The 25,171-nt window shown below is 52.0% G+C and overlaps 2 protein-coding genes across 3 annotated transcripts in view; both read left to right on the top strand.

Annotated features, from left to right (window-relative positions):
• Positions 1-987: 987 nt before the first annotated feature.
• LAG3 (lymphocyte activating 3) lies at positions 988-7,334 on the top strand. 2 transcript variants are annotated; one of them, XM_042948399.1, is made up of 8 exons: positions 988-1,053; positions 1,817-1,964; positions 2,336-2,622; positions 3,350-3,607; positions 4,002-4,277; positions 6,154-6,396; positions 6,668-6,798; positions 7,132-7,334. In XM_042948399.1, the coding sequence occupies exons 1-8, from the start codon at positions 1,005-1,007 to the stop codon at positions 7,270-7,272; spliced, it is 1,533 nt and encodes a 510-aa protein (XP_042804333.1). In that variant the 5' UTR covers positions 988-1,004; the 3' UTR covers positions 7,273-7,334. The 2 variants fall into 2 exon arrangements, with proteins under 2 accessions (XP_042804333.1, XP_042804332.1); XM_042948398.1 differs by lacking the exon at positions 988-1,053 and adding an exon at positions 1,103-1,513.
• Positions 7,335-14,423: 7,089 nt separating this feature from the next.
• CD4 (CD4 molecule) overlaps positions 14,424-25,171 on the top strand; it is a 44,477-nt gene continuing 33,729 nt past the window's right edge. The window contains exons 1-4 of the mRNA XM_042945671.1: positions 14,424-14,443; positions 16,238-16,364; positions 22,710-22,813; positions 22,938-23,108. Of these exons, the coding sequence (XP_042801605.1) occupies positions 22,765-22,813; positions 22,938-23,108 (220 nt within the window). The 5' untranslated portion in view covers positions 14,424-14,443; positions 16,238-16,364; positions 22,710-22,764. The remainder of the gene's footprint in view (positions 14,444-16,237; positions 16,365-22,709; positions 22,814-22,937; positions 23,109-25,171) is intronic.

Raw genomic sequence — 25,171 nt, forward strand, 5'->3', positions numbered from 1 at the left:
TGAGAGTTGCCTGGTATCAAACGTGCCCTAAACCTGGCACTGATGAGATGAGCCCTTGGGCAGGCCGAGGAGAGAAGTCCAGGGCCTCTTGGGGTTCCCAGGTGTGGTGGGGGCTCTTGGCACCTGCACTCCACCCCTCTGGGCTGGGCTCCTCAGGCTGGGTGGGGTGGAGAGCAAGAGTTCCCCTCTCAGTCAGGGCTTCCTTCCCTAGTTCTGTCTCCGTTTTTCTCGAGTTTGATCTCTGTTGCAGGATTTCTGCATTTCACCACATCACCCTTGCCCTGTCTCACAGTTCAAAGCCTCTGGTTTGGGAGAAGCTGATGAGGACACAGTGGTCTGAGCTGGAGGGGGGTGTGTGCGACTCAACCCCATCATTCTTCAAGAGGACACCCTTAACTCACCCAGCGTCAGGACTACACACCCAGATACACACACCTTTTGGCTCATACTCCCTAACTGACCAGGGCAAATTAATCTTTGAACTTGCCTCAGTTTCTTCATCTGTACAATGGGAAAATATCACATTTCATGAGTTACTGTATGTAAAGTGTCCTATACAGTGCCTGACATATAATGAAAGCTCAATATAATGTAGCTTCCCCCGCCCCCCGGACTTGGGGTTCCCTTCCCCATACCTACCATCTTTTAGGTTCATTGTACTCCCAGGAACCATTGGGCAGGTGGGGAGTCCGGTGTTGTGCTAAGTGAAAGTCTGGGGAGGTTAAGGGAATGAGGGAGGAGATGGCACCAAGGGAAGAGCTTGCTAAGAAAAAAAAGTGTTAATGGTGGGACAGGAGTGGCAGCTTAGAGATGGGCCAGCAGGTAGTTCCAGGCAGAAAAGGCTTTTGGAGAGAACCAGAAGGTCCCTGGGGAAAGGATTCGGAGGGAGGGAGGGAGGGAGGGAGGGAGGGAGGGAGGGGGGGGAAGGGGGGGTGAAGGGTTGGCGGGGACACCCAGGACTGAGGAAATAAACAAGGGGAGCGCCACCACAGAAGTGGAGGGTAATGCTGCTGGGAATCAACCCCCTCAGACTTTCCACTGCGAAGCGAAACTGTGAGCCCTGGGGTGTGTGGGGGGGCAACGGGGAGGGGAAGTGGGGAAGGTGGAGGGAAGGCAGAAGGACAGGGGCGAGGGCCCTAGGAGCAGCAGAACTGCCTCCCAGCTCAAGACAGCCACCTGGCCTCCACTCTGCTCTCTGCCACTGCCTTGCCCCATTCGCTGGGACACCCCCACCCCCACCCCCTCCCCAACTCCTGCTGCCCAATCTGGCTGACTTGCCTCTGGATTCCAGTCTGGTACATTGGTTCTTGTACCAGGCTTCTGTCCCTGTCCCTCTTCTAGATTCCCTTCTACCTGGTATCTTTGCAGAACCCCTCTTTTGTCCATCTGTCCCTCCCTTCTTTCTGACCTCTTCCCTTTGGGGGGGGCTCAGCGTGGCCCAGGCCTAAGGGGGAGATGTGGGAGGCTCAGTTCCTGGTTCTGCTGCTTCTGCAGCTGCAGCGGGTGGCTCCAGGTAAGATGGGGCTGACCCTCTGGGAGGGTTGCCCTCCAGACCCATGGGGACGGGGGTGGGGGGTGGTCAGCAGGGGTTTCTGGACCTCACAGATGCCAAGGTCCTTAGCTTTGGTGGATTCTTCTAAGGCCTTGCTCCGGGCAGTCTTTCTGCCCCAAAGCCTCTCCATGGTCTTCCCGTTGGGTGGGGAAGGGGCAGCCCAATGTCTACTTCAGTCCTGTTTCTCCTTCAGGTAGCTGAGGCTCCTCTATTCCTCAGTCTTCTGGCTCATGGCCCCTCACCTTGACCTCTTTTCCTACCCAGTGGAGGCTCCAGGGTCTGAGACAGAGGTCTCTGTGGTGTGGGCCCAGGAGGGGGCTCCTGCCCAGCTCCCCTGCAGCCCCACAATCCCCCTCCAGGATGTCAGCCTTCTGAGAACAGCAGGGGTCACTTGGCACCATCTACCAGACAGGTATGCACCCCGAACTTGGGCAACAGAACCCCCAAATCCAACAGCAATGGCACCCAGACTCATAACCCAAGGCCGAAGCCAGCCTCCAGTCTCCTGCCCTGAGCTGTCGATCCCCCAGAACCCAGTGGCTCGGTCTCCCCCGCTGCCTTTCCTTGGAAGACTGCTCCCCTCACACCTGCATCCCTTCTATGCCCGCCTCTCCAAGCGTGGATGGCGCTGGCCCCACCCGAGGGGGGACGAGGATGGGGACGGTCAGCGGTCAAGAGATCTTTTGGGTGGGTTTCCTCATCCACGAAGTGGGGCTGGGCTGCATCTCGCCCCGGGCTTCTTCCCCCTCGAATTTCTCAGTCCCGTCCCTCTCTCCCGTCCAGTGGTCCGCCAGCTCCCGCGCCCAGCCTGCGCCCCGCGGCGCCCTCCGCCCAGGGCCCGGGGCCGCGCCGCTACGTGGTGCTGATGCAGGCTCCCGGCGGCCTGCGCAGCGGGAGGCCGCCCCTGCAGCCCCGCGTGCAGCTGGAAGAGCGCGGCCTCCAGCGCGGGGACTTCTCGCTGTGGCTGCGCCCGGCCCGACGCGCCGACGCCGGCGAGTACCGCGCTGCGGTGCACCTCCGAGACCGCTCCCTCGCCTGCCGCCTCCGTCTGCGCGTGGGCCAGGCCTCCAGTAGGTGGGGGCGGGCCGTGGGAAGGGGGGCTGGAGCAGGGCGCCGCGTTCCCCGCCGCCCCGGAGGCAGGAAGGGCTGGGGCAGGGGCTGTGTTTCTAAGAATGCGCCCTGGGCAGGGCGGGAGAGGCCCCCCCCCCCCGACCCCCCCCCGCGTCCCCCTCCCCCCCGCCTCCAGGAGGGTAGCGGAAGGGGGTGGGGGGGCAGAGTGGAAGGTGCCCCCAGAGAAGCACGTGTGTGGGGGAGGGGAGGACCCTAGGGAGAGATTGTTATCACCCCTGGAACTCCCCTCCCCCACCCACCCTGGGAGTGCCAGGGTGGAGGAGGGGAGGCACCCCTGGGTTGCGGGGGGCGGGGGGTGGGGGGGGGGGAGTGTTGGGCTAGAGTGACTCATTTCAGACTTCTGTAGCTCAGGGGGTGGGCTTGGTGGATATCCTCGGGCAAGGCCTGGTGAAAGGGGAGGGTAGACCCAGCCGAGTAAACTGGAGGCACTGGAGGCAGGGGTGGGGGGAAGTAGGCAGAAGATTCCTGAGCATCCATTCTAAGCGCCTCCATGTGCCAGGCACTGGACTGGGGCGGCGCGGGGCGGGGGGCGGGTGGCTGGAGGAGAGCTGGAGTGGAAAAGACAAAGAAGTCTACAGCTTGGGGCCTGTTTCCAGCCTAGTTGGCCTGCTGCGTTTGGAAGGTGTTTCTGGTGGAGCTAATCACACCTTCTTTATCCTTGAGCAGTGACTGCCAGCCCCCCTGGGTCTCTCCGGATCTCTGACTGGGTCATCTTGAACTGCTCCTTCAGCCGCCCTGACCTGCCAGCCTCTGTGCACTGGTTCCGAGGCAGAGTCCCTGTCCAGGAGTCCCCCCATCACCACTTAGCTGGAAGCCTCCTCTTCCTGCCCCAAGTGAGCCCCTTGGACTCTGGGCCGTGGGGCTGCCTCCTCACCTACAGAGATGGCTTCAATGTCTCCATTACATACAACCTCACTGTTCTGGGTAACTCCTCCAGTCTGACTTCATACTTGACCACAACCCCTTCCTGCCCCCCTGACACCTCCCCCTGACTTATGGGTCCCCAAACCAGGTCTCCGGCAGCTGGTGCCCACTGTGATTGCCTGGGCCTCACTGTCCAACTCCCTCGTATCTCGCATTGCAGCCTTTTCACCGCCTTCCCCTCTTCTGGCTTTTCCTTGTGGCCTCACTGGCCAGCCTTTGGTCTCCCCCCTGGCCCAGCCCACATGGGGGTTTCAGAGCATCCTCAGCTCATCCACATTATCTGCTCCCTTGCACCCTTCAGAGCCTGACCACCTCTTCTGCCTCCCTTACCTACAGCTCCAGGGCTCCAGCCCCTCTGTGCCTCCTGTCAACTTTGGCTTCTCTTTTTTCCCAGGTCTGGAGCCCTCAGTGCCTCTGACTGTGTATGCTGGAGCAGGTTCCAGGGTGGAGCTGCCCTGCCACCTGCCTCCCGGTTTGGGGACCCTGTCTTCTCTCACTGCCAAGTGGGCCCCTCCTGGTGGAGGCCCCGACCTCCTGGTGGCTGGAGACAATGGCAACTTTACCCTTCCACTGGAGGCTGTGAGCCAGGCCCAGGCTGGGACCTACACCTGCCACGTCCATCTGCAGGGGCAGCAGCTCAGTGTCACTGTCATCTTGGCAGTCATCACAGGTCAGCCCCAGGTGGGAAAGGAGTAGGTCCCATCCCAGGGGAGCTGGGACAGGGAGGGAAGGCTGGCTGGGCAGAGACTGGGCAAATCCTCTTCAGGATGCCAGGCCACTGGGCACAAGTCGCAGAGGCTGCCCTTGTGGCCTCCTCTTTTCTCGCCCCCACATAAGGAACCACCGAAACAGAAAGTCTCCCCTGAGTCACTAGATGAACATTCCACCCTGCTCTGAATGGGGGGCGGGGGGGCAGGGTCTGAGAAGTTACAAGGACAGGTGGCAAAAGCTTGAATGGTTCAGAAGAGGTGGAATATAGCTCTGGAATCCTTGTCTACTTTGGGACCAGGGCTTGGGTTAAAGTTGCAGGAAGTGGCCTGGATTTGGGAGGAGTTAATCAATCAGTCCCTTGGTCAGCAAATATTTACTGAGCAAGGGCTTTTTTTTTTTTTTTTTTTTAAGACAGTATAAAACAAACACAGGAAGAAAAAAAAAACCCTCAAAACTCCGAAGTATGTGTTGATTGATTGGTAACTATGAGCCACAGCAGCTTGGCTGTGTCCTGCCGTGCTCACCTGTGGCCCCTAAATAGTGGTACCGAATAGTAGGTGCTTAATAAAGTACAATTGGTTGAGTGAATAAATGAATATGTTAACAGTCCTACATTTCCTGAGGGTCAGTGCTGAATTTCCACCTGTTCCAGGATACCTAGATATGGTACCCACACCTCAGGCTCACTCTGAACCCCATCTTTTCCTCACACTGAGCCCTCTTGCTGACTTAGCCTTTCTGTCAGTAACTCCCCCCCCACCCTACCCCCCGCCCCAATCCCACTTGCCCTGACACTTAGCCTCCCACTTCCTCCACATCCAGTCAGTTGACAAAGCCTCCCAATTCTTTCCATCCAAGGTTGTCTTCATCTTCTTCTTCTTTTGTTTTAAGTTTATTTATAGTTATTTAGAGAGAGGGATGGGGAAGAGCACAGAGAGAGAGACTCCCAAGCAGCCCCCACAATGTAAGTGCAGAGCCCGACGCGGGGCTCGAACCCATGAACCATGAGATCATGACCAGAGCTGAAATCAAGAGTCAGACGCTTAACCGACTGAGCCACCCAACTGCCCCTGTCTCAGGTCTTCTTGAGCGTCAGCTGTTTTGTGTTAGTGTTCCATGCTATCTCATGACAGCTCACTGGGAGAGACTGTTACTCCTGTTTTACAGAGAAAGAATTTCTCAAATCACACAGCTGGGAAGTACCAGCCTCGGGGTCTAAGGTCAGGTGTGTCTGTCACCAAGTCTTCAGGTGCCTGTATACCATGCTCAACTCAAGACCCTTCACCATTGGTGTCTTCTTACCCGTGCTATCTCTCACTGTACAGCTTTGAGATGCTGTCTGTAGATCAGCCATCTGTGGGTCAGTTCACTGTTCTCCGAACGTTCGGAAAGGGGGGTAGAGTTCATTCAGGGGCACCTCAAGGCAGGGGACACTGATGTGAGCCAAGTCATGGAAACAAGAAAAGTAGAAGGTGTATGGTGGGGGAGGGGGGGCAACATACCTGACTGATATTGGGGTTCCTGAACATTTGGGTAGAAACTAATGTAAAAGAATCCAAAATAGTATTTGCTATGTGATCCTTCTGGGCCAGTTTGAGTTTGACTGTCCCCTGAAGGCACTAGAGAGCCTGGAAAGCTTTGAGGCAGCAAGCAGAGTGATCTGCCCAGAGCTTTGTCTTGATAAGATTAATTTGGCCATGACCCTGATCTCCTCCCCTCAACCTCACCCAATCAGAGCCCAGGTGAGTGCAGGGCGATTGAGACTTGGGAGTTGACTCTGTGGTTTCAAGTGAGGGTGTCGGGCCCCAAAGGTCTCTTCCCTCTGATTTTTTCAGTGACTCCCAAGTCCTCTGGGTTACCTGGCAACCCGAGAAAACTGCTTTGTGAGGTGACTCCAGCATCCGGACAAGAGCGTTTTGTGTGGAGCCCCCTGGATAAGCCGTCTTGGGGAAGTTCCCCAGGACCCTGGCTGGAGTTGCAGCAGGCCAGACTCGTTTCTCAGCCCTGGCAGTGCCACGTGTACCAGGGGGAGAGGCTTCTCGGGACAGCGGTATCCTTCGCTGAGCCGTCTGGCCCAGGTCTGAGACCCCACAGTGCCACAGCGCCAGCTCCAGACCAACCATCTTGATCCCGCTTTCCAGACCCCTCCCCTGCCCCATCCCAGCTCTTTTCTTTCTAACCTCCAGCTCTTGTCCAGGCCTGAACTCACTTCTGCTATTAATTAGCTAACAATCCTGCATAAGTCCCTACACTCTGGGTCTCACTGTCTCATTGGCATCTGTAACATATGAGGGTGTGGCAAGATATCCTTTCAACTATGACCCTATGCCTAATGCTGTACTCCTGTAGGTGCCCAACACTCTGGGAGGGCCTCAGGTCCCCTGAAGACAGGCCAGCTCCCTCTGTTTCTCATCCTTGGTATCCTGTTTCTGCTCCTTTTGATGACTGGAGCCTTTGGCTTTCACTTTTGGAGAAGACAGGTGAGCCAGGGACCTCTCCCTGCCTCTCCCCACCCCCGGCCCCCTGCCCTGGCAACTGGCTTCCCCTCCCTTTAGTTTTCTGAGTGTTGTCTGGCACCCTCTCCTCAGGGAAGATGACCAAGGTGGACTCCTGATCTTGCCTGCAGAGCCCCTTCTTCATAAGCCTCTCCAAGGACCCCTTGTGCCCAAACGACCCAAGAGAGGCTTGAAGGGACTGAGAAAAGGCCTGGGACCAGATGGGGAACACAGGGGACTGGGAAAGAATAGAGAGACTCAGTATTCTCCATATTCCCTTCATCTTTCTCCCCACCCACCCTCCATGTCTTCCCATAGTGGCGTCCAAGAAGATTCTCTGCCTTGGAGCATGAGATTCACCCACCTCAGACCCAGAGCAAGATAGGGGAGCTGGAGCCAGAACCGGAACTGGAACCGGAGCCCGAGCCGGAGCCCGAGCCGGAGCCCGAGCAGCTCTGACCTGGAGCTGAGGCAGCCAGATCTTCACAACTCAGTCTAAATAAACTCCCTGTCAGCAGCAATCCTGAGTCTGGCTTCTTCTTGTCCAGTGAAGGTTCTAGTCTCTGCCCAGCCTCTGGGGGCTCCCTTCTCCCACCTCAGCCTTCCGACCTACTTTCCCCAGCCAATCTCTCTTATCTTCCTCTTTTCTGTTTCTGGTTTCTTTGTGATTCTTTCTGCCTTGGTCTTTCTCTTGCTCTCTCTCTCTCCTGGATAGTTGTTTCTCTGATGCTCCAGAAGCCCTCACCCCTTACCTCGGCAGCTCTCTTCTGTGTCCTTCGCTATTACGCTGGCTGCCCTGGTTTCCTTCGTATTTTTGTTCCCCTGGCCCACCCCACCTCACTCTTGGCTCCATTTCACATTGTCCTTGGCCTTCTTGCTGCAGGGCACGGGCGCGCACGCACACACACATGCACACACGGGGGAGCCCTGCCATGTCACGTCCTCCAGGGGATCAGGTCTTGCAACCTTTCTGGACAGCTGGCGGTGTGGATCCTGCTTGCCTCCACCCCACCCCCATGTTCCTTGGCTCTGGGCAACCTGTCTGGTCCCAGGCATGAGAACACACTGCCACCCAGTGGTCACTGTTTGTCATACCACAGGAGGTCACTGGGCAGGCTGGGGCGGGCTGGAGGAGATTAACGGCGCTGGGGTCCAGACAGGCACAGATCCCTGGTGTGCAGTCACCATCTTTGTGCTATTCACTTTCTGTGGTCCGCATATGAGTGTGCACCAAGCGGTGGTCATATACCGTGTACGCTATCCAGGAGAGGCACTGAACGATGCATGCCTCAGGACAAATAGCCCCGGCCCTGGCAAGGTTATGATCCAAGTCTGACAAAGGGACGTGCTGTGAACAAAGGCCCCACGTGGGGAGAAAAATGGCCAGCAAGACAGCAGGCTATGGTGCAGCTTTGGGAGTCCCGAGACCCAGCTTCTGATTCTATCTCTGCTGATGTGACCAGGGCTTGATCTTCTCAGCCTCAGTTTCCTCATATTCAGTGGAATAATGATAATGACCCATTAAAACGGATTGCTGTGAGTACCAGATAGTAAAAGGGCTTTGAAGACTGAGGTCCCCCATTCACGGTGTGCTTGTCTAATGACCCATTTGTGAAGGAGGCAGCCGGCCTCCGTGTTCCAGTCATGCCAGGAAGTATACGTAAGACCCACCAGCCTGCCTGCCTTCCGTGTTGTCTCTCTCTTGGAGAGAACATTCACCTGGGCCACGCAGATGGTCATGCAGCAGAGGACACAGCCTTATCCCCCAGCAGCTCCCACACCAGGGACCTAGACCTCCGCCTGCTACATGTGCTGGGCTCTGGATTTGGCTGCAGACAGCTCTGGCAGGGCACGGACAGGAGGGAAAAAAACACTGAAAGGCAGTGGGAGTGAGTCTGCAGGAGCAGGAGGCACAGGAGGTCACGTGCACATACTGTGGCAAACACACCAGGTACCCCCTGAGCCTGGGTGCCATGTGCACGGTGACACGAACCATGAGGCTGAAGACATATCCCTGTGGAGACACGATGGCCAGAGACTCGGGGACAGAGGGATACCTTTGGGATCCCTCTGTGCAGAGCCTTAGAAGTAGAGGGACACCCTCTGAAGCCTGAATAACAAAGCATTTAAGGCAACCTGAAGTTCTGAGCCTTAGTATGGCGGTGATCTTGTCACAGGTTGAGAAATAGTGGCACAGAAAGAGACTCTGGCCCATAATGACACTGTCAAGTGCAGTCCTGAAGTTTCTTTGAGAAGCCTTGAGGTCCCCCCTTGTTGTGGCCTGGGGATAGCTGCTGAGGAGACCCTCGGCTCTGCCCTAGGACCCTGCTCTCCACAGCTGTAATGGAAGCCCCCATGTTTTAATGGGGGCAGGGGTTTCCTGGAAAGTTCTGTGGGTGGCAATTTTCCTCTCTACTGGGTAACATCCTATGCCCTTTGGGCTTATGAGAGTAGTCATCAAGGATTCACTGTCGTCTATGTGGGGACTTCCCCTTGCTCCTGAATGAAGGGGACAGGGAGGGGACAGAGGCAGAGTGAAAGGCCACCTTGTTCCTCTACCCAATAAGGAAGAGAAGAGCAAAGGGTACAAGGAAGAGGGGGCATGGGGCTTGTGCATACAGGGTTCCTTTTATTCATTCTCACCCCCTCCTCTGTGGAGTCTCTTCTAGGGGTGACACATCCCTACTCCCCCCTTCAGCTCCCCCAACCTCCCCCCACTGCATCCAGCAGGATAACCACTGACTGTTTTGCTGACCTCTTTTTTTTTTTAAATGTTTATTTATTTTGAGAGAAAGCGTAAGTAGGGGAAAAGTGTAGACAAGCAGAGGGAGAGAGAGAACCCCAAGCAGGCTCCAAGCTCAGCGTGGAGCCCAATATGGGGCTCAATCTCACCAACCACAAGATCATGACCTGAGCCAAAATCAAGAGTTGGAGGATTAACTGACTAAGCCACTCAGGCACCCCTCTCTTCTTCTTCTTCTTTTTTAAAAATTAATTAATTAATTTTGATAGGGAGACCGACAGAGGGGGAGGAGCAGAAAGAGAGAGGGAAAGAGAGAGTCCCAAGCAGGCTCCACACTGTGAGCATGGAGCCCAGTGTGGGGCTCGAACTCACGAACCATGAGACCATGACCCGAGCTGAAACCAAGAGCCCAACGCTCAATTGACTGAGCCACCCAGGCACCTCCTCCTTCCCTGCCTTTTGCTGTCCTCTTAACTCTCCCAGGGAGCTAGGTGAATTCATCTTGTATCTCCAAGTTTATTGATAAACCAGTGTTCCAGTTTGAGGTCCTGAGGGGAAGGGGCATGAAAGAGGCAGGGAACTCAGGAACCTTTGGTGGGGGCTGAGGTGAGGGCTCATCTTAAACACTTGTTAAAGAGGACAGAAACTCTATTTGTTACCTACTGCTACATAACAAATCATCCCAAACCTTAGTAATTTGAAACAATAAACATATGATCTCACATAGTCAGAAAGTTAAGAGCAGCTTAGCTGAGTAGTTTTCTTTTTTAATGCTTATTTTTGAGAGACAGAGAGCAGGCAGGGGAGGGGCAGACACAGAATCCAAAGCAGGCTCCAGGCTCTGAGTTGTCAGCACAGAGCCTGACGTGGGGTTTGAACTCACAGACCGCGAGATCATGACCTGAGCTGAAGCTGGACGCTTAACTGACTGAGCTACCCAGGCACCCTGGCTCCAGGATCTCTTGTGAGGCTGTTAAGATGTGGGCCAGGGTTATGGTCAATCTGAAGCTTTGGCTGGGCTAGAGGATCTGCTTCCAAAAAGCCTCCCTCAGGTGGCTGGTGGCCAGAGGCTATAGTTCCGCCCTGCGTGGGCCTCTTCCATTTTTTTTTTTTTTTTTATGTTTATTCATTTTTGAGACAGAGAGACACAGCATGAGCGGGGGAGGGGCAGAGAGAGAGAGGGAGGCACAGAATCTGAAGCAGGCTCCAAGCTGTCAGCCCAGAGCCTGATGTGGGGCTCAAACCCACGAACTGTGAGATCATGACCTGAGCCGAAGTTGGCCGCCTAATGGACTGAGCCACCCAGGTGCCCTGGTGTGTGGGCCTCTTCATAAGGCTGCTCACCACATAGCAACTGGCTTTCCCAGAGGAAGAGAGTGGCCAAGATAAAATCTGCCATGTCTTTAAAACCTAATCTGGAAAGTGATATACCATCACTTCTGCCCTATTCTATTGGTTGCACAGGCCAGCGCTGGTACAATATGGGAGGGGACAACATAAAGGTGTGAACTGGAGGTAGCAGGAATCATTGGGGGCCATCTTGCTTATGATAGCTTGGCTCTCATGGGGGAACAGTGTCTGAAAGAGAGGCCAAATGAGGAGAAGGAGCAACTCTGAGTTCCTCCACCCTTAGCCTCTGCAGTGGGCCCAACAGCCTCTTCCAGTGTCTACTGTCCAGAAGTTCTGGAGGCCAAATGAGGTCCAAGGCCTTGCCAAGTCAAGTGTGTTAGGCAAGAGGCCATGTTGTGCTCATTCATACCCGTGGTCACATTTGCCAGGTGTCCCCCACCCTCGGTCTGGTCTTCTCATCTCCCTGGGGCAGGGCAGGCCCAGAAATTTCCCTGCCCCACTTCCCCCGACAGGCAGAGGTGTTAGGATTCAGGCCTGAGCCCCTGCTATTGCCCCCCTAGCCCCCACCAAAGGAGGTGAGCAAAGAGCTTAGGTGTCCCTGCTCAGGCCCACCCCCAGGTGGAGTTAACCCTTTGAAGGGAAGGGGGTTGGGGTGGGGATAGGTTCCAGCTGCTCCACTCTGTGGCTGGCAGTTTCTTCAAGGGCTGCAGGTGCCAGCTGGCTGAGCCCAGGCCAGACTCTGAAATTTGCCTACTCAGACCTCCCATGGGGTGTGGGAGGCCCAGGAACCTCCCTCAGAGTTGCCAAAAGTGGTCATGGTGTTAGGGACAATATGGCTGTGCTGGGGGTGGGGCAGCCCTCCAAGACTCTGCTTCCCAAAGAACAGCCTCTGTCGCCCCTCCGGTACCTCCCCCGTCTCCAAGCCCTGCCCCCAGCCCCCTTTGCGGAGGGTGTCAGTGAAGCTGCAGATGTTTCTGGTAAGGAGGCCACCACAAGACTGCACCTGTGGCTTCCAGCTCTCTACTCCACAGGCTGCCCTACCCCTTCTCCAACAGCCTGGTCCCCGACACTCCATCAGCAGTCCACGATGTTCCCCATCTTTCTCCTGCCTTGGCCTCCTTCCCCTCCTCCAGTCTGGAGACAGAATACAGGCAGCAAAAATAGCTCTCTGCCAAGAAGCAGGATTCTTCTGGAAATCCCCATGGTCCATGGGTATAGGCCTATGATGGAGCAGACAACTTAACTTCAGTTTCTTCTTCTGTAAAACAAGAATAGTAATACCTACCAAAAAGTCTGGCCTGTGCTAATGTACATGAAAGTGCTTTGAAAATGGAAAATCACTCCATACATATGAGGGATCGTGGTAGTGTGAAGTCTCAGAAGCCCCAAATGTGATTGTTGGCCTCATACCCCTCTGTCACCTTGGGAGAAGACTTCTCTTAGCCATCATCCTGGCCTTTGCTTTCTTCTTCTTCTTCTTCTTCTTCTTCTTCTTCTTCTTCTTCTTCTCTTCTTCTTCTTCTTTTTAAATTTATTTGTTTATTTTTAAGTAATCTCTACCCCCCAACGTGGGGCTCAAACTCACAACCCTAAGATCAAGAGTTGCAGGTTCTTCCAACTGAGTCATCCAGGTGCTCCCATCTTGGCCTTTCTCAATTCAGAGGAGAGGCAGTGGGATGAGGGGGACAATCCAGGGATGGGGCCCCAGTAGGTAAGTTGGAATCCCAGTTCCAGCAATTACAGTTACTAGCTCTGTGACTGTTAGCAATTTTCTTAAACTCTTTGAGCCTAGTTTCCACATCTGTATGATGTGAAGAATAAAAATTATGCCCTATCATGGCTGTGAGGCTTAAATAAAATATATCACCATATCAAGCACATGGCGGTCCTAAATGTTCAACATAAACTTCCTCTCTTTCTGTTATCCTTCCCCGTGGAAACCAGAGGGAGAGCCAGGTTCTTGGGGACTGTTGACTCCTGAGGATCCATCATCATGGGCTGACAAGGTCACAGACCCAAGAGCTGGATGCCATCCCACAGTCCATCGGGTCCATGGCTTGCAAATTGGTGGCCCTAAGCTAGATCCAGTCCTTGGAATGCCTTGTTTGACTTACTCAGGATTAGAACAACAACAGAAAATTTGTCACCAGCATTAGAGTTAGGGGATATTATAGAAATGTTTGTTTTTTCCACCTTCCCTTGACATTCTGGTAGAGCTGACTAGTCTGGGTTCACCTATTCTGGTGCAACCTCTCCTATCAGCTGGAGCTGTGTGGTCCATGGCTGCCCTCATTAGATGAGGCCGGTAGCCCCCTCCCTGCCCCCTGCCGACTTCCTTCAGTCCCCACCCCTCCCTACTGTTTACAGTCAACCTGCTTTCTCACTTGTATTACCTAGCGGGCTCCTGTAGGCGTTTGATTTTGTGATCCTTGCTTTCCAGTCATTCACTCAAAAATGAATCAACAGTCAGGGGCTGGGGGAGGAGGATGGGCAGTCAGTGTTAAAGGGTCCAGAGCTTCAGCTGGGGAAGATGAGAAAGTTCTGGAGACAGATGTATAATAATAACATGAGTGTACTTAATGCTACAGAGCTGTAGGCTTCAGTGTGGTTAACAGGGTAAGTTTTCCGGTGTTCCTCTTTTACCACAACACATTTAACATCCATAAATATCAATACGATTCAATATTTTGAACAAAGGATTCAATAAGTATGAAGGGTCTACCAGGCCCAAGGCATTCTGCTGGGTGCTAAGTCAGACAGACTCACCACTCGAGCTTGCCAGACAGACTCTAAGCAGTAATTTCATAATGATTATGTTTGGACAAGTGCTTGCAAAGGCGAAGAAGCACGGGGGCCTGGGAGGTCTTACCTTATTAAGGGAAACGAGGGGTCACGTACCGAGGATGGCGAAGCAACAAGATCCAGACACACAAATCCTGCTGCAGGGTACGGCGGGGTGCCCCCTCACCTCCCTTACCCCTGAAGCACCTGCCTCCAGACCTCTTTGAGAAATCACCTTTAGCCTAAGTATTCAACAGCCAGGGGCTGTTGACTTTATGTTGACTGTTCCTCCACTTGTAGCAGAGCACACGCTCTCTGATACGCACTTCCCAGGGAAGCCTGTCTTGATCTCCCAGTTGAAATGAGTTGATAAGATCCCAGGACTCTGAGCTTCTCTTTGGTAGCACTTGTCCAATTGTGATGGCATTATTAATGGTTTAGGGTCTATGACACAAGCAGGAGGGGTGTCCATGTCAGCCTTATCACATCCCCAGCACCCACAGAGTCCCTTGGGCCCGGAAGACACCTAACACTGGCTGAGTAGGGGCGCCTGGCTGGCTCAGTGGGTAGAGCATGTGACTCTTGATCTTGGGATCGTGGGTTCGAGCCCCACATTAGGTGGAGAGGTTACTTGCAAACAAAATCTTGAGAAAAAAAAAAACAAAACCATGCAACTTGCTGAATATGTGAATGAGTGGGCAGAACTGGATTAGATCAGGGGTTAGAAGAATAAATGCCTATTAGGACCTCTGCCAGGTAATGTAAATGAGAAAAGCAGGCCCGCTGCAAACAAGCCTGTAGGAAGGGGATGAAGCCTGAGGAGGACACACACCCTCCCTGGAAAGACAGTCCTTAGAAGTTGCACCTAACACTTGCACTTACATCCATTGACCAAGATTGAGTCATTTAGCCAAATCCAGAGGCAAGGGAGGCCACGATTAAGCATCACTTAAATCTGGGCAGCCATGAGCTCAGCTAAGAAGAGAGGATTCTGTTACTAAGGAAGAGAGAGAAAACATCTGGGGGACAACTAAAGTCTGTGCCGAGAAAGAGTGAAGAGCTAAAGAATGAACACAGGTTTCCAAGATTAGCAGTTCTCAAACCGTAGCCCATGGGGTCCCTGAGACCCTTGCAGGGAGATTTTGAGGTCAAGCTACTTTCATAAAAATAATAGGGCATTATTGGCTTTTGTCACTATGTTGACATTCCAATGATGTTGCAAAAGCAATCTGGGCTAGAACGCTGCCTTAGCACAAAACAAGGCAGTGGAGCCAAACCATGCTATAGTCATTGTGTTCTTCACCACCAGGCATTTGCAGCAAAAAAAAAAAAAAAAAAAAAAAAAAAAAGAATAAAAATATTGCTGCCAGTTTCACTTAAGAATGCCTCTGATGAGCAACAAATATTAATTTTATTGACTCTCAAACCTTCAGTACACTGTGTTATAAAATGAGGTGTAGCACAATGCCTTTCTGCTGCAAATGAATCACAATGTTGTCTCAAGTTAGAAGCGCCTGCAATAATTGTTGGAGTTGCAAGCTCAACTAGCCACTTTTTTCTTAATAGGGAAAGGGTATGGTCACCTGTGCGTATTTACATGCTCAGTCAGGCTGCTGTGAGGAGGGTGGCCTAGAGGAAGACAGAATGGGGAGGCCAGAAGGCTGGTGAGGAGGCAGGAGCTGTTGTCCAGGCACAGGGTGGTAACCCGGGGATGGGATGGTGGTAGCTGGGCAGAGTGACTTGGAGAGACTTCTGAGATAGTGTGAAGGTAACATCCACAGGAAATGGTAAATAAACACATGGGAGGGGGTGGGTGAAGGAGTCAGAGATTACACCCAGTCACCCAGTTTATTTGGCGTGAGCAGCTGGTAGGCGGCAAAGCCCCTGCTGAGTGGGGGACTTGCAGGAAGTTGATCTGGAGGGTAGTGGGAAGCAGGAGATAAATGTAGCTTGGGATATGTTGGGTTTGCTATGTGGGGTGAGCATCCAAGTGGAGATGTCCAATGGATGGATGGATCTACACATCTGGAGCTCGAGAGAGACCTGGGTAGAGGAACACTTGAGGGCCTGCCAGAGACGAAGGCCCAGAGGAAAAGGGTCTGGTCCATGGTCACTCTGGGGGTCACTCTGCAGGTCTCAGGTACCCTCCTCTCAGCCCAGGCCCTCTCTGCCACACTGAACCACCTATCATGCCTCTGGTGCCACGCCACTGAACAAATGTCCTCAGGGCCCTAGAGTGAGAAGCTGTCTGCGACTTTCCACAAATTACCTTCTGTGCCCTCCCTCCACTCCCTTCCTACTTCTTTCCCTGAAGCCCAAATCCCATTACAACATCACGATGCGAGCTTTTTATTGTTATGCAACGAGAAGTGCAGAGACACTATGTTCCAGCCTCAGTCTGCTTAACTTTTCCCCTTGACTTTGGCATTTTTACTTTGACATCTTCCCTGAGAGGCAGGGGGTGGGGACCCCAGCCCAACATGGTGACGTTGGGGGCTGGCCCAGGTCTGGGGTGTGGAGGAACCTCACCACCAGGCTTCCTGTCTCTAGGTTTACATACGTCTCTGCAGAAGTCACAAGCGCTCTCCTGGGTGGGCTCCTGGTTGCGGAGCACCCAGCCTTCACATAGACACACCTGTGCGAGAAGCCGGAGGGGAAGAAAGACACAGGCCCAGGGGTAAGATGGACGGACTCAGCTCCATGCCTTTCCGTGGGTCTGGCAAGGGGAGGGGGAACGGTGGCAGCAGATGTGCTGGAATGTTCTGGACTCCCAGTCCTCTGTCCACAACTCAGGCCACCTTCTCTTGTGTTCCACACTGGAACTGGGAGCTTCAAGTGGCTGGGGTGATGGCAGCTCAGGGCCTGGAGCAGAAGGAGCTCCTCAGAGGGGTGCTGAGCTGGATTGCGAGATCAGAGGCGACATGGAGACCCGAGGCCACACTGGGCTGAGAAAGGCCATGGGAGGCAACAAGTCAAGGGGGCACTGGAAGAGATGAAGATGGGGAGAGAGGAAAGAGAGAGAAAAGAGGGAAGAAGGGGTGGGAAAGGAATAGCAAGAGTAAATACATGTTAAGGAGGAAGGATGCTTATAAGAAAAAAAAAACAGAAATGAAAAGAGGCAACAAAGGAAAAACAAGAAAATGAGAGAAGTGGACTCCGGTCTAGAGGCAATTCTCCCGAAATCAATTTTCCCAAAGATGCAACCTCCCCACGTTCGCACCAGAAACCGTTGCAGCATTTCATAAGCCCTGTGATTGAGGTAGCCTCCTTTAACTATCTTTTCTATCGGTATTTCTACATTTTTGTCTACTTTGGGGCATTTTTTAAGGACTTTTGAACAATATGTCCATTTCCATGAGCTTTAAAAGGATTAGCGAAATTCTCAAAAAGGGTTGAAACTGAGCTTGTAGGTATGCAGTGCTATAAAAGTTATAGATACATTTTCTTAGGTAAGTACGTCATTAGAAAAACTGGTTCTAAGAGATTAGTTTTAGATGTCTCCTTTGCTCTAGAAAAGGAGGTTATGGGATTTAGAAAAGGATTTGCAGGCCCTGAGCTTGGTAGGGTGTTGGGGGGGGATGCAGGAGGGGGTACTCCTCAAGATGCTATGCCCTGTGCAACTCCCCCTCTCCCACCTGCACTCTCTCTGTCCTTTTCCCTCTCCTAAGACCTCCATGGCCTTGCAGCACTGTCCCCCAGGTGTCCTCTGCCTTCTCTTCTAGACTTATGCTGGGAGAGGGACCTCCTCGGTACAGTCAGATTCCTCCAAATAGAAAGGCCTTACTATTGCTAATTCAAAAGATTTCCCTCTGGGTGGGCTAGCTCTTCCTGAATGTCCCTAAATGTTCAGGCGTGCAAGGCTGAGAGTAAAACCTGATGGGGGAGATCACTCCATTTCATATTTTGACAAAATAATTTCTTGTGCCGTGTTCGATTCTGTGGGCGCATACAAAATGGCCGCCCTCTTAACCTCAGATGAAAGGGTTCCCAGAGGACAGGGTCAGAGAGAACTCTTGACATGATTTCCTTCTTTCAGTTTGGGGGAGGGGCACTTATATAGAAGAGGTCTACCTCAAAATAAAAACTCCCCCATCACCAAGTGGTTCTAGGCAGAAGCCTTGTAGAATCTTACGCCCCGATCCTGGCCATAATGGTAAGGTGGCAATGAGGGGGGCTCAGTAGACCAAGGGCCTTGCACATTTTGGACACTCAATAAATGTTGAATGAACTAACTTTGAAGGGGGTGGGTGCTGGGAGGGGGCAGACAGGGGCCTGGGTTTGTAGGGCTCTAAGGCCGAGCTCCGTTCCACACGTGTTGGAGGAGATAGGAGAAGGAGGGAGGGCACGGCTCCCCCCAGGTGGGCATCTGAGGCAAAGAAGAGGATGGCGGAGGTTGCAACCACTCAACCACAAGGGTCCCCTAGAGGGTCATGGTCTCTAGGAAGTTTATATGAAGCCAATGAGCAGGAGAGAGGTGTATGCAGTGGGGGGGGGGGGGGGGGGGCACATCCCCCGGCGGTGGGGCTTGAGGGGCTGGCTGGGGGCTCTGGGGAGAAGATGAAAGTGTCTGTGGGACCACAGACTGTTGCTGTGGTGGGGCTGTGCCCTCTTCCTCTCCCCAGTCTCGCTCCTCATCCCATCTGGGGGGCCAGGGCAAGGGCAACAGGTACCTCAAGGGCTCTGAGAGTTTGCGAGTGTGTGTGTTGCCATTTTGGCTCATGGTTTTCTTAGTCTCTTTTGATTTTTTTTGGTCTACTGCTCTGGGCATGTGTCTTGCCTTCCACAATGTCTTCATTTCTTTCCCTCCAACTCGACCTGGTTTGTAGAGCCTTGGACCTGGTGTGGGATTGGGGATTGTGTGGAGTGTAGCTAGCTGCTGCTTGAATGAGCTGCTCTGGGTCTCTCCCTACCTCCTTCTTTCCCTCTTATCCTCAGTCATCCTCCCCTAGGACCTCTGCATTTCTTATAATCTCTCCTTTTCCCTTCATCCACCCTACAGCCATCTCCCTTGCCTCCACCTTCGGCTCCAGGCTGTGCTCTGCAGGCTCCCTTCACATCAAAGCTTGTTGAAAGCTGCTTTCCTGCCAGAGGCCTGGATGCCTGTTTATAGGCACAAAGGGGCTAGAGCTTAGTGGCCCCTGGAGGCGGAGATGAAAAAGGAGAGGCAAGGGGCACTGTAGGCAAGACCAACAGAGCCAGAATTGGTTCCTGACATATGAGGCCGAGAGGAAGAGAGATACAGATACGGGGAGTTGAAGACAGGAGGCATCAGTGTGGACAGGCACAGAGACAGAAGTGCACAGATGTGAGCAGAGAAATGAGAAGAGAGAGAAAGAGGGAGAGGGAGAGAGAGATGCCAGGACCTGGGGGACCAGCAAGCCCTCCCAGCCTCTCTCAAGTGGCTCTGGTGTACAGGATGCTACTGTACTGGGGCAGAGCGCCTCTGGGGAGGATGAGGAAGTGGGAATCAAAAGCCAGCTCTCTGGGGCGGCAGCGGAAGCCCAAGTCACCAAAGCAAGCAGCAGCTGGAAACCCATAGCCTCCTCCACCGAGCTGAACCCTGGTTGAGTTGGCACAGTATAAGGAGCTGGAGGCGGGGAGGTGGCCCTCTGCACAGACCCTAGGATCCTGGTGTGGGGAAGAGATGACCACCATTTGGGGAAGGGTCAAGAAGGTCCCTAGCCTTCCTGAGGCATCTACACTGAATTTAGACCCCAGGGAAGGGATATCCCAGAGACTCCTATACTCTCTTCTCACGAAGGACAGTGAGTCTGGGACTGGGGGACAGTGAGAACCACTCTTAAATATACTGCACTGTCTCCCCGCAGCCTTCCCCTCAGCACCCCCGTGCCCCATGCTCACTTGTAAACAACTGCACCCATGACTAGCCTCTTTTCTCCTTTTCTGGAAACCTTCTTGATCTCTTCACTTCCTATTTCCCTGGTTACAAAAAAAAAAAAAAAAAATTCGATCAGGGGTGCCAGTCTGGTTCAGTCAGAAGAGCATGCAAATCTGGATCTCGGGGTCACGGGTTCAAGCCCCAAGTTGGGTTTAGAGATTACTGAAAAAATAAATAACCTTTAAAAAAATTCTATCAAGCCCCTACCTTGTGTTAGGCCCTGGGAAATTCCTCTTTCGGGCAGATGGAGTGACTGGAGAAGGATTTTTCTTTTTTCTATCTTCCCTGAAACCTCATTAGGAGGCCCAGGACCCCAGAACCCATCTGAGTACTTCATCCCTCTCATGGGTCAGTGCCCAACAGGAAACAGAATCTGCCTCAGATGGTTCAGAGACTGCAGGAAGGGGATTATTTACAGAGGTGTGAAGGGGGAACCAGCCAGCACGTGGAGGCACACAGGCATCAGCAGTAGCAGGCAGGGTCCTGGAGGGGCAAGAATGAAATGATGTTTCTGGAACCCAGTGAGGGTGTGAGCTGTGGATAAAGGGCCACGTGACAGGAGCTATAGCTGAGGCATGGGGAGAGGAAGGGGGAGGGAGGGAGAATAGCCATTGCCAGAAAGTATGCCACAGTAGGAAGAGAGTAGGAAAAATACCCCAACCTCTTTCCTTGACCCTCCCATCTCTTGTGGGTTCTTCCCACTAGCCAACCCCAACTAGTAGCAGGAAGACAAGGGAGCCTGGGCAGTAGAGTCTGCAGAGGTCAGCCTCCTTGTAGAGGGCAGGGCAGAGAGGATGGAGAGTGGCTCAGGGGTGGGGGGGGAGGGGTGGTGGGTGGTGCACAAAAACAGGTAGCACGGGTTGGATGATTTGGCTTCATCCAGGCCAGGGTTGGGTGTGTACACGCCCTTAAATGACCCACCTTAGTAACAGAATTAATATGTTGAGTACAGAAAGAAGAAATCAATGATTTTCCCTCCTCCATGCAATTCAAGTTAGTTTAAGTTAACCAAACACATCCCAAGTCCCACCCCAAGTCCGGGAGCTGGCTGGACTATCATCTGGAAGAGATCAAGCATCGAGGGGGAGAGATGGGAACCCGAATCAGGGCATCATGAGGTGGAAGAGGGAACGTGCCCTTGAGGGTGTCACCTGGGTGCTGTGGGAGTTCAGACTGGGCAGCTAGCTGCAGCACTCATACAGCAAAGGCTGGACGGCGGGGAGAGAAAAACACATCTGAGTGCGGGATCTCATCTTGCCAAGCTCTGGACCAGGTTCGCGCTGACACTGCTCCCAAAGCAGCCACCTTTCTGAGGCCCACTTACAGTCTGGAGGGGGAGCTCAAAGATACGAGCCCTGTTCCTGCCCACCTTCCAGACATCATCTTCCTCCAGTCTCCACTCCCTCCATGTCATCTGGTCCCCTTCCTAAAGCTCCACATAGACCATGTCACGTCTCTGCTCAAAAGTCAGCCGTTCCTCCCAATCACCTGCAGAACCAAGCCCTGACCTTCTAGCCTACCTGTCAGGATTCTTGATCAGGCCTCCAAGCCCTTCCCTCGTCCCACCACCTCCCTTCCTGAGCCCCCTCTAGACCCCCAGCCCAGAGCACAACCCCGCAGCCTGCCCCCCTGCCTGCCCCCCTGCTGCCAGGTGGGGTGCCCCTCCCCTTTCCTTTCCATCTAACTCATGGTTTGCAAACTTGAGCCTGTGCCAGTCACCCAGGGGTTTGTGAAAACACAGCCGGCTAGACCCACCCCCAGTTTCTGACCCAGCAGGTCTGGGGTGGGGCCTGAGAATTTGCATTTCTAACAAGTTGGTAGGTGACCCTGGCACCGGCTGACCTGGACCAAACTTTGAGAGTCGTTGCTGTAACCTAGGGCTGCCTATTGTTCAGAGTCCATTCAGAGCCTGTCTACACCCCTCCCGCCTCCCTTCCCCTGGTCTTAACCACCTCAGGTGCTCCCAGAAACCAACGCTGAAATATCATTTTTCTGCTTTCTCTCGGAGGCCTTACAGGGTTGGTCTGACAGTGAGCAGGGAGATATCCTCTGCTTCCTCTCTCCTTCACCCTGCACACAGCACCTGTCTCCAAGTTCTGAGAATTTTCCCTCAGATGTGCTCCTCAAGGCAATCTTTTTTTTCCACATTTCCATAGTTCTCAGTTGTCCGAGTTTAGGCCTGTCTTCTCTCACCGGGATTGTTGCAATCCTGCCTCCCGGGCTCAGCCTCCTCCAACTTGTCTTTCTTAGAGGAGCTGAGAAATTGCAAATTGAAACAATCTGCAAATTGAATCATCCTTTATTATTTTTTTAATAACAACTTAAAAATTTTTTTTAATGTTTATTTTTTTGAGAGAGAAAGAGAGAGAGAGAGAGAGAGAGAACATGAGCAGGGAAGGACAGAGAAAGAGGGAGACACAGATTCTGAAGCAGGCTCCAGGCTCTGAGCTGTCAGCACAGAGCCCGATGCGGGACCCTGAGATCATGACCTGAGCCTAAGCTAGCCACTTAACTGACTGAGCCACCAACATGCCCCAACAACTTTTATTTATTTATTTATTTTTAATGTTTATTTATTTTTGAGAGACAGAGAGACAGAGCATGAGTGGGGAAGGGGCAGAGAGGGAGTCACAGAATCCGAAGCAGGCTCCAAGCTCTGAGCTGTCAGCACAGAGCCCGATGTGGGGCTGGAACCCACAAGCTATGAGATCATGTCCTGAGCCGAAGTCGGATGCTTAACCAACGGAGCCACCCAGATGCCCCGAGTCATGTCCTTCTTGACATAAAATCCTTTACTGGCTTCCTAGTCCCCAGGATCACGGCCCAGCATCCCAGCATGATGTTCAAGGACCTTCATGACCTGGCCTGGTCCCCCCGTCTCCACCCCCATCAGCTTGCCACCTTCTCTGTGAATTCTTTCCTGATTCCACTTGGCAGAGAACTCACCCCTGGCCTGGGCACAGCATCGTGTGGCGTGTACTGGTGGCCGTCTGTTTACAAGTATGGGCATCTAGGTCCCTGGCTAGGCTGTATGGGTGCATATCACCCATATAGGTGCATATCACCCCTGTGTGCCTCAGGCCCAACAAATGCCTGTTGACTGATAATTATTATCTCCCTCAGGCCCTGCCCTTTGTGCGCGAAGGCCCAGGACCCTGCCTGCCTCAGCAAGGCCACAATGAATCAAGGAGCCGCTTTTAGGCACCTGCTCCTGGTGCTGCAGTTGGGTGAGTGCTCAGACTTGGGGTCCCAGAGCGGGGAGGGGCTGATTGGGAAATGCAAAGGTGGGGGGATGGGGTGACGGATGGGCATTAACAGCCTTGAGGTCTGACTTCCCCCTTTTCCGCCTAGTGATGCTCGAAGCAGCTGTCACTCAGGGAAAGGAAGTGGTGCTGGGGAAGGCAGGAGGCACGGCAGAGCTGCCCTGCCAAGCATCCCAGAAGAAGTACATGACCTTTACCTGGAGACTTTCTTCCCAGGTCAAGATTCTGGAAAGTCAGCACTCCTCCTTATGCCTTACAGGTAGGATGGCCCAGCTCCTCATCGGGAGAGAAAAACACTATGGCCTGAACATCCCTGGTGTCAGAGCCCTGCTCCTAGTAAACTCTGATCCCAGGGGGTTGGGGTTGACAGAGACTCAGGGACTCTCTCTCAGTCCAGAGCTTCCCTGTGCCAACTGCAGGTGGCCGAGGGAATGGCTTTTGGTGGTCTGTTATTGTTTCAGGATTTTAATATGAACAGACTTATTTTAACGGATGTTAGGAAAATAACCTCGAATTTCATGGATATTATTGTTACAGACCCATGATGATGTGTTGTTTACTTCCACTAAAAGCAACAGAAGGATTTTTTTTTTTTTACCTTTTAAAGTAAAAGGAATTAAGATCTCAATACTTTTTAAGAAGTATTTTGCAATTGTTTTGCAATAAAGGAGTTTTACTGTCACATTAAGGTTTGCCCTCCAGTACTCTTCTTTAAATAACTCTTCTTTCTTGTATGTTTGGCCTCTAAATTCAACATGTTTGAAGAGAAGCATCATATGAGAAAAACCTCACCGGCATGGAATGTATTTTTATAAATATACATATTTTTCTTTTTTGGGGGGAGGGAGGGGGGAGGTAAAGACGGAGAGAGAGAGAATCCCAAGCAGGCTCCACATTGTCAGCACAGAGCCCAATGCAGGGCTTGTACCCACGAACTGTGAGATCATGACCTGAGTCAAAACCAAGAGTCAGACACTTAACCAACTGAGCCACTCAGGCACCCCTGTAAATACATATTTTTTAATTTTAAAGTTTATTAGATTTATCATTGCTTGTATTTCATTGCTTATTTTTATGATTTTTAGGTTTTTATAGAGATTTTATTTTGAAGTAATCTCTACACCCAGTGTGGGGCTCAAACTCACAACCCCAAGTCGAGAGTTGCATGCCCCATTGACTGAGCCAGCTAGGTGCCCCTTCTTGCTTTTTTTGAGCATCTTTTTAATTATGAAAAATTTAGCATCTATAAAAGTAGAATAATTATATAATGAACCCCCACATAGCACACTCAGCTTCAACAATGATCAATTCATGGTCAATTAATGGTTCATCTACACCCTCAATGCCCCACCACGTTGTTTTATAGCTAACACCAAACATGATATCATTTAATCTGTAAATACTTCAGTATGTATCTCTAAAATGTAATGACTCTTTTTTTACATTTTTTAAAACGTTCATTTATTTTTGAGAGAGAGAGAGAGAGAGACAGACAGACAGAGCATGAGCAGGGGAGAGGCAGAGAGAGAGGGACACACAGAATCTGAGGCAGGCTCCAGGCTCTGAGACGTCAGCACAGACCCCGAAGCAGGGCTTGAACTCATGAGCCGTGAGATCATGACCTGAGCCAAAGTTGGACCCTTAACCAACTGAGCCACCCAGACGCCCCATAAAATGTAATGACTCTTTAAAAACATATCCACAGAAAAACCCTAAAAAACAAATGAAAAAGCATAACCACAGTTTTATTTTTAATTAAAATACACACATTACTTTTAATTAAAAATTAAAAATAATCCCTTAATGATGACAAATATCCAGTCTGTGATCAAATTTTCCCAATTACCTCATAATATTATTTTTACAGTTGGTTTATTTGAATCAGAATCCAGATGAAAATGTATGCATGGTGTTTGATTGATATGTCCCTCAAATCCTTTTGAATTTATATATTTGCTCCCTCAGATTTTTTTGCCTCTTGCAACTCATTGGTTGAAGAAGCTAGGCAATTGTCCTGCGGAGTATTGCATGTTTGAATAGGAGGTGGCTACATTCCCATGGTGTTATTTAACACCATGTTCCTCTGTCCCTTGAATCTCCTATAGATTGATGATTAAATCTAGAGACTTGATCAAGTTCATATTTAATTTTTTTGATTAGATCGTCTCATAGGTAGTGTTTTGTACTACCAATTTAATCACATCAGAAGCTATGTGATGTCTATCATTCTCTTTCTGTTATTAAGATTAATTAATTAATGGGGTCAAGGGTTAGCTTTAAGTGATAATTATAATAACGTTGTTTTTATTTTTTTTGTTTTTT

This window comes from Panthera leo, chromosome B4 (genome assembly GCF_018350215.1).
Source record: "Panthera leo isolate Ple1 chromosome B4, P.leo_Ple1_pat1.1, whole genome shotgun sequence".
NCBI lineage: Eukaryota > Metazoa > Chordata > Mammalia > Carnivora > Felidae > Panthera > Panthera leo.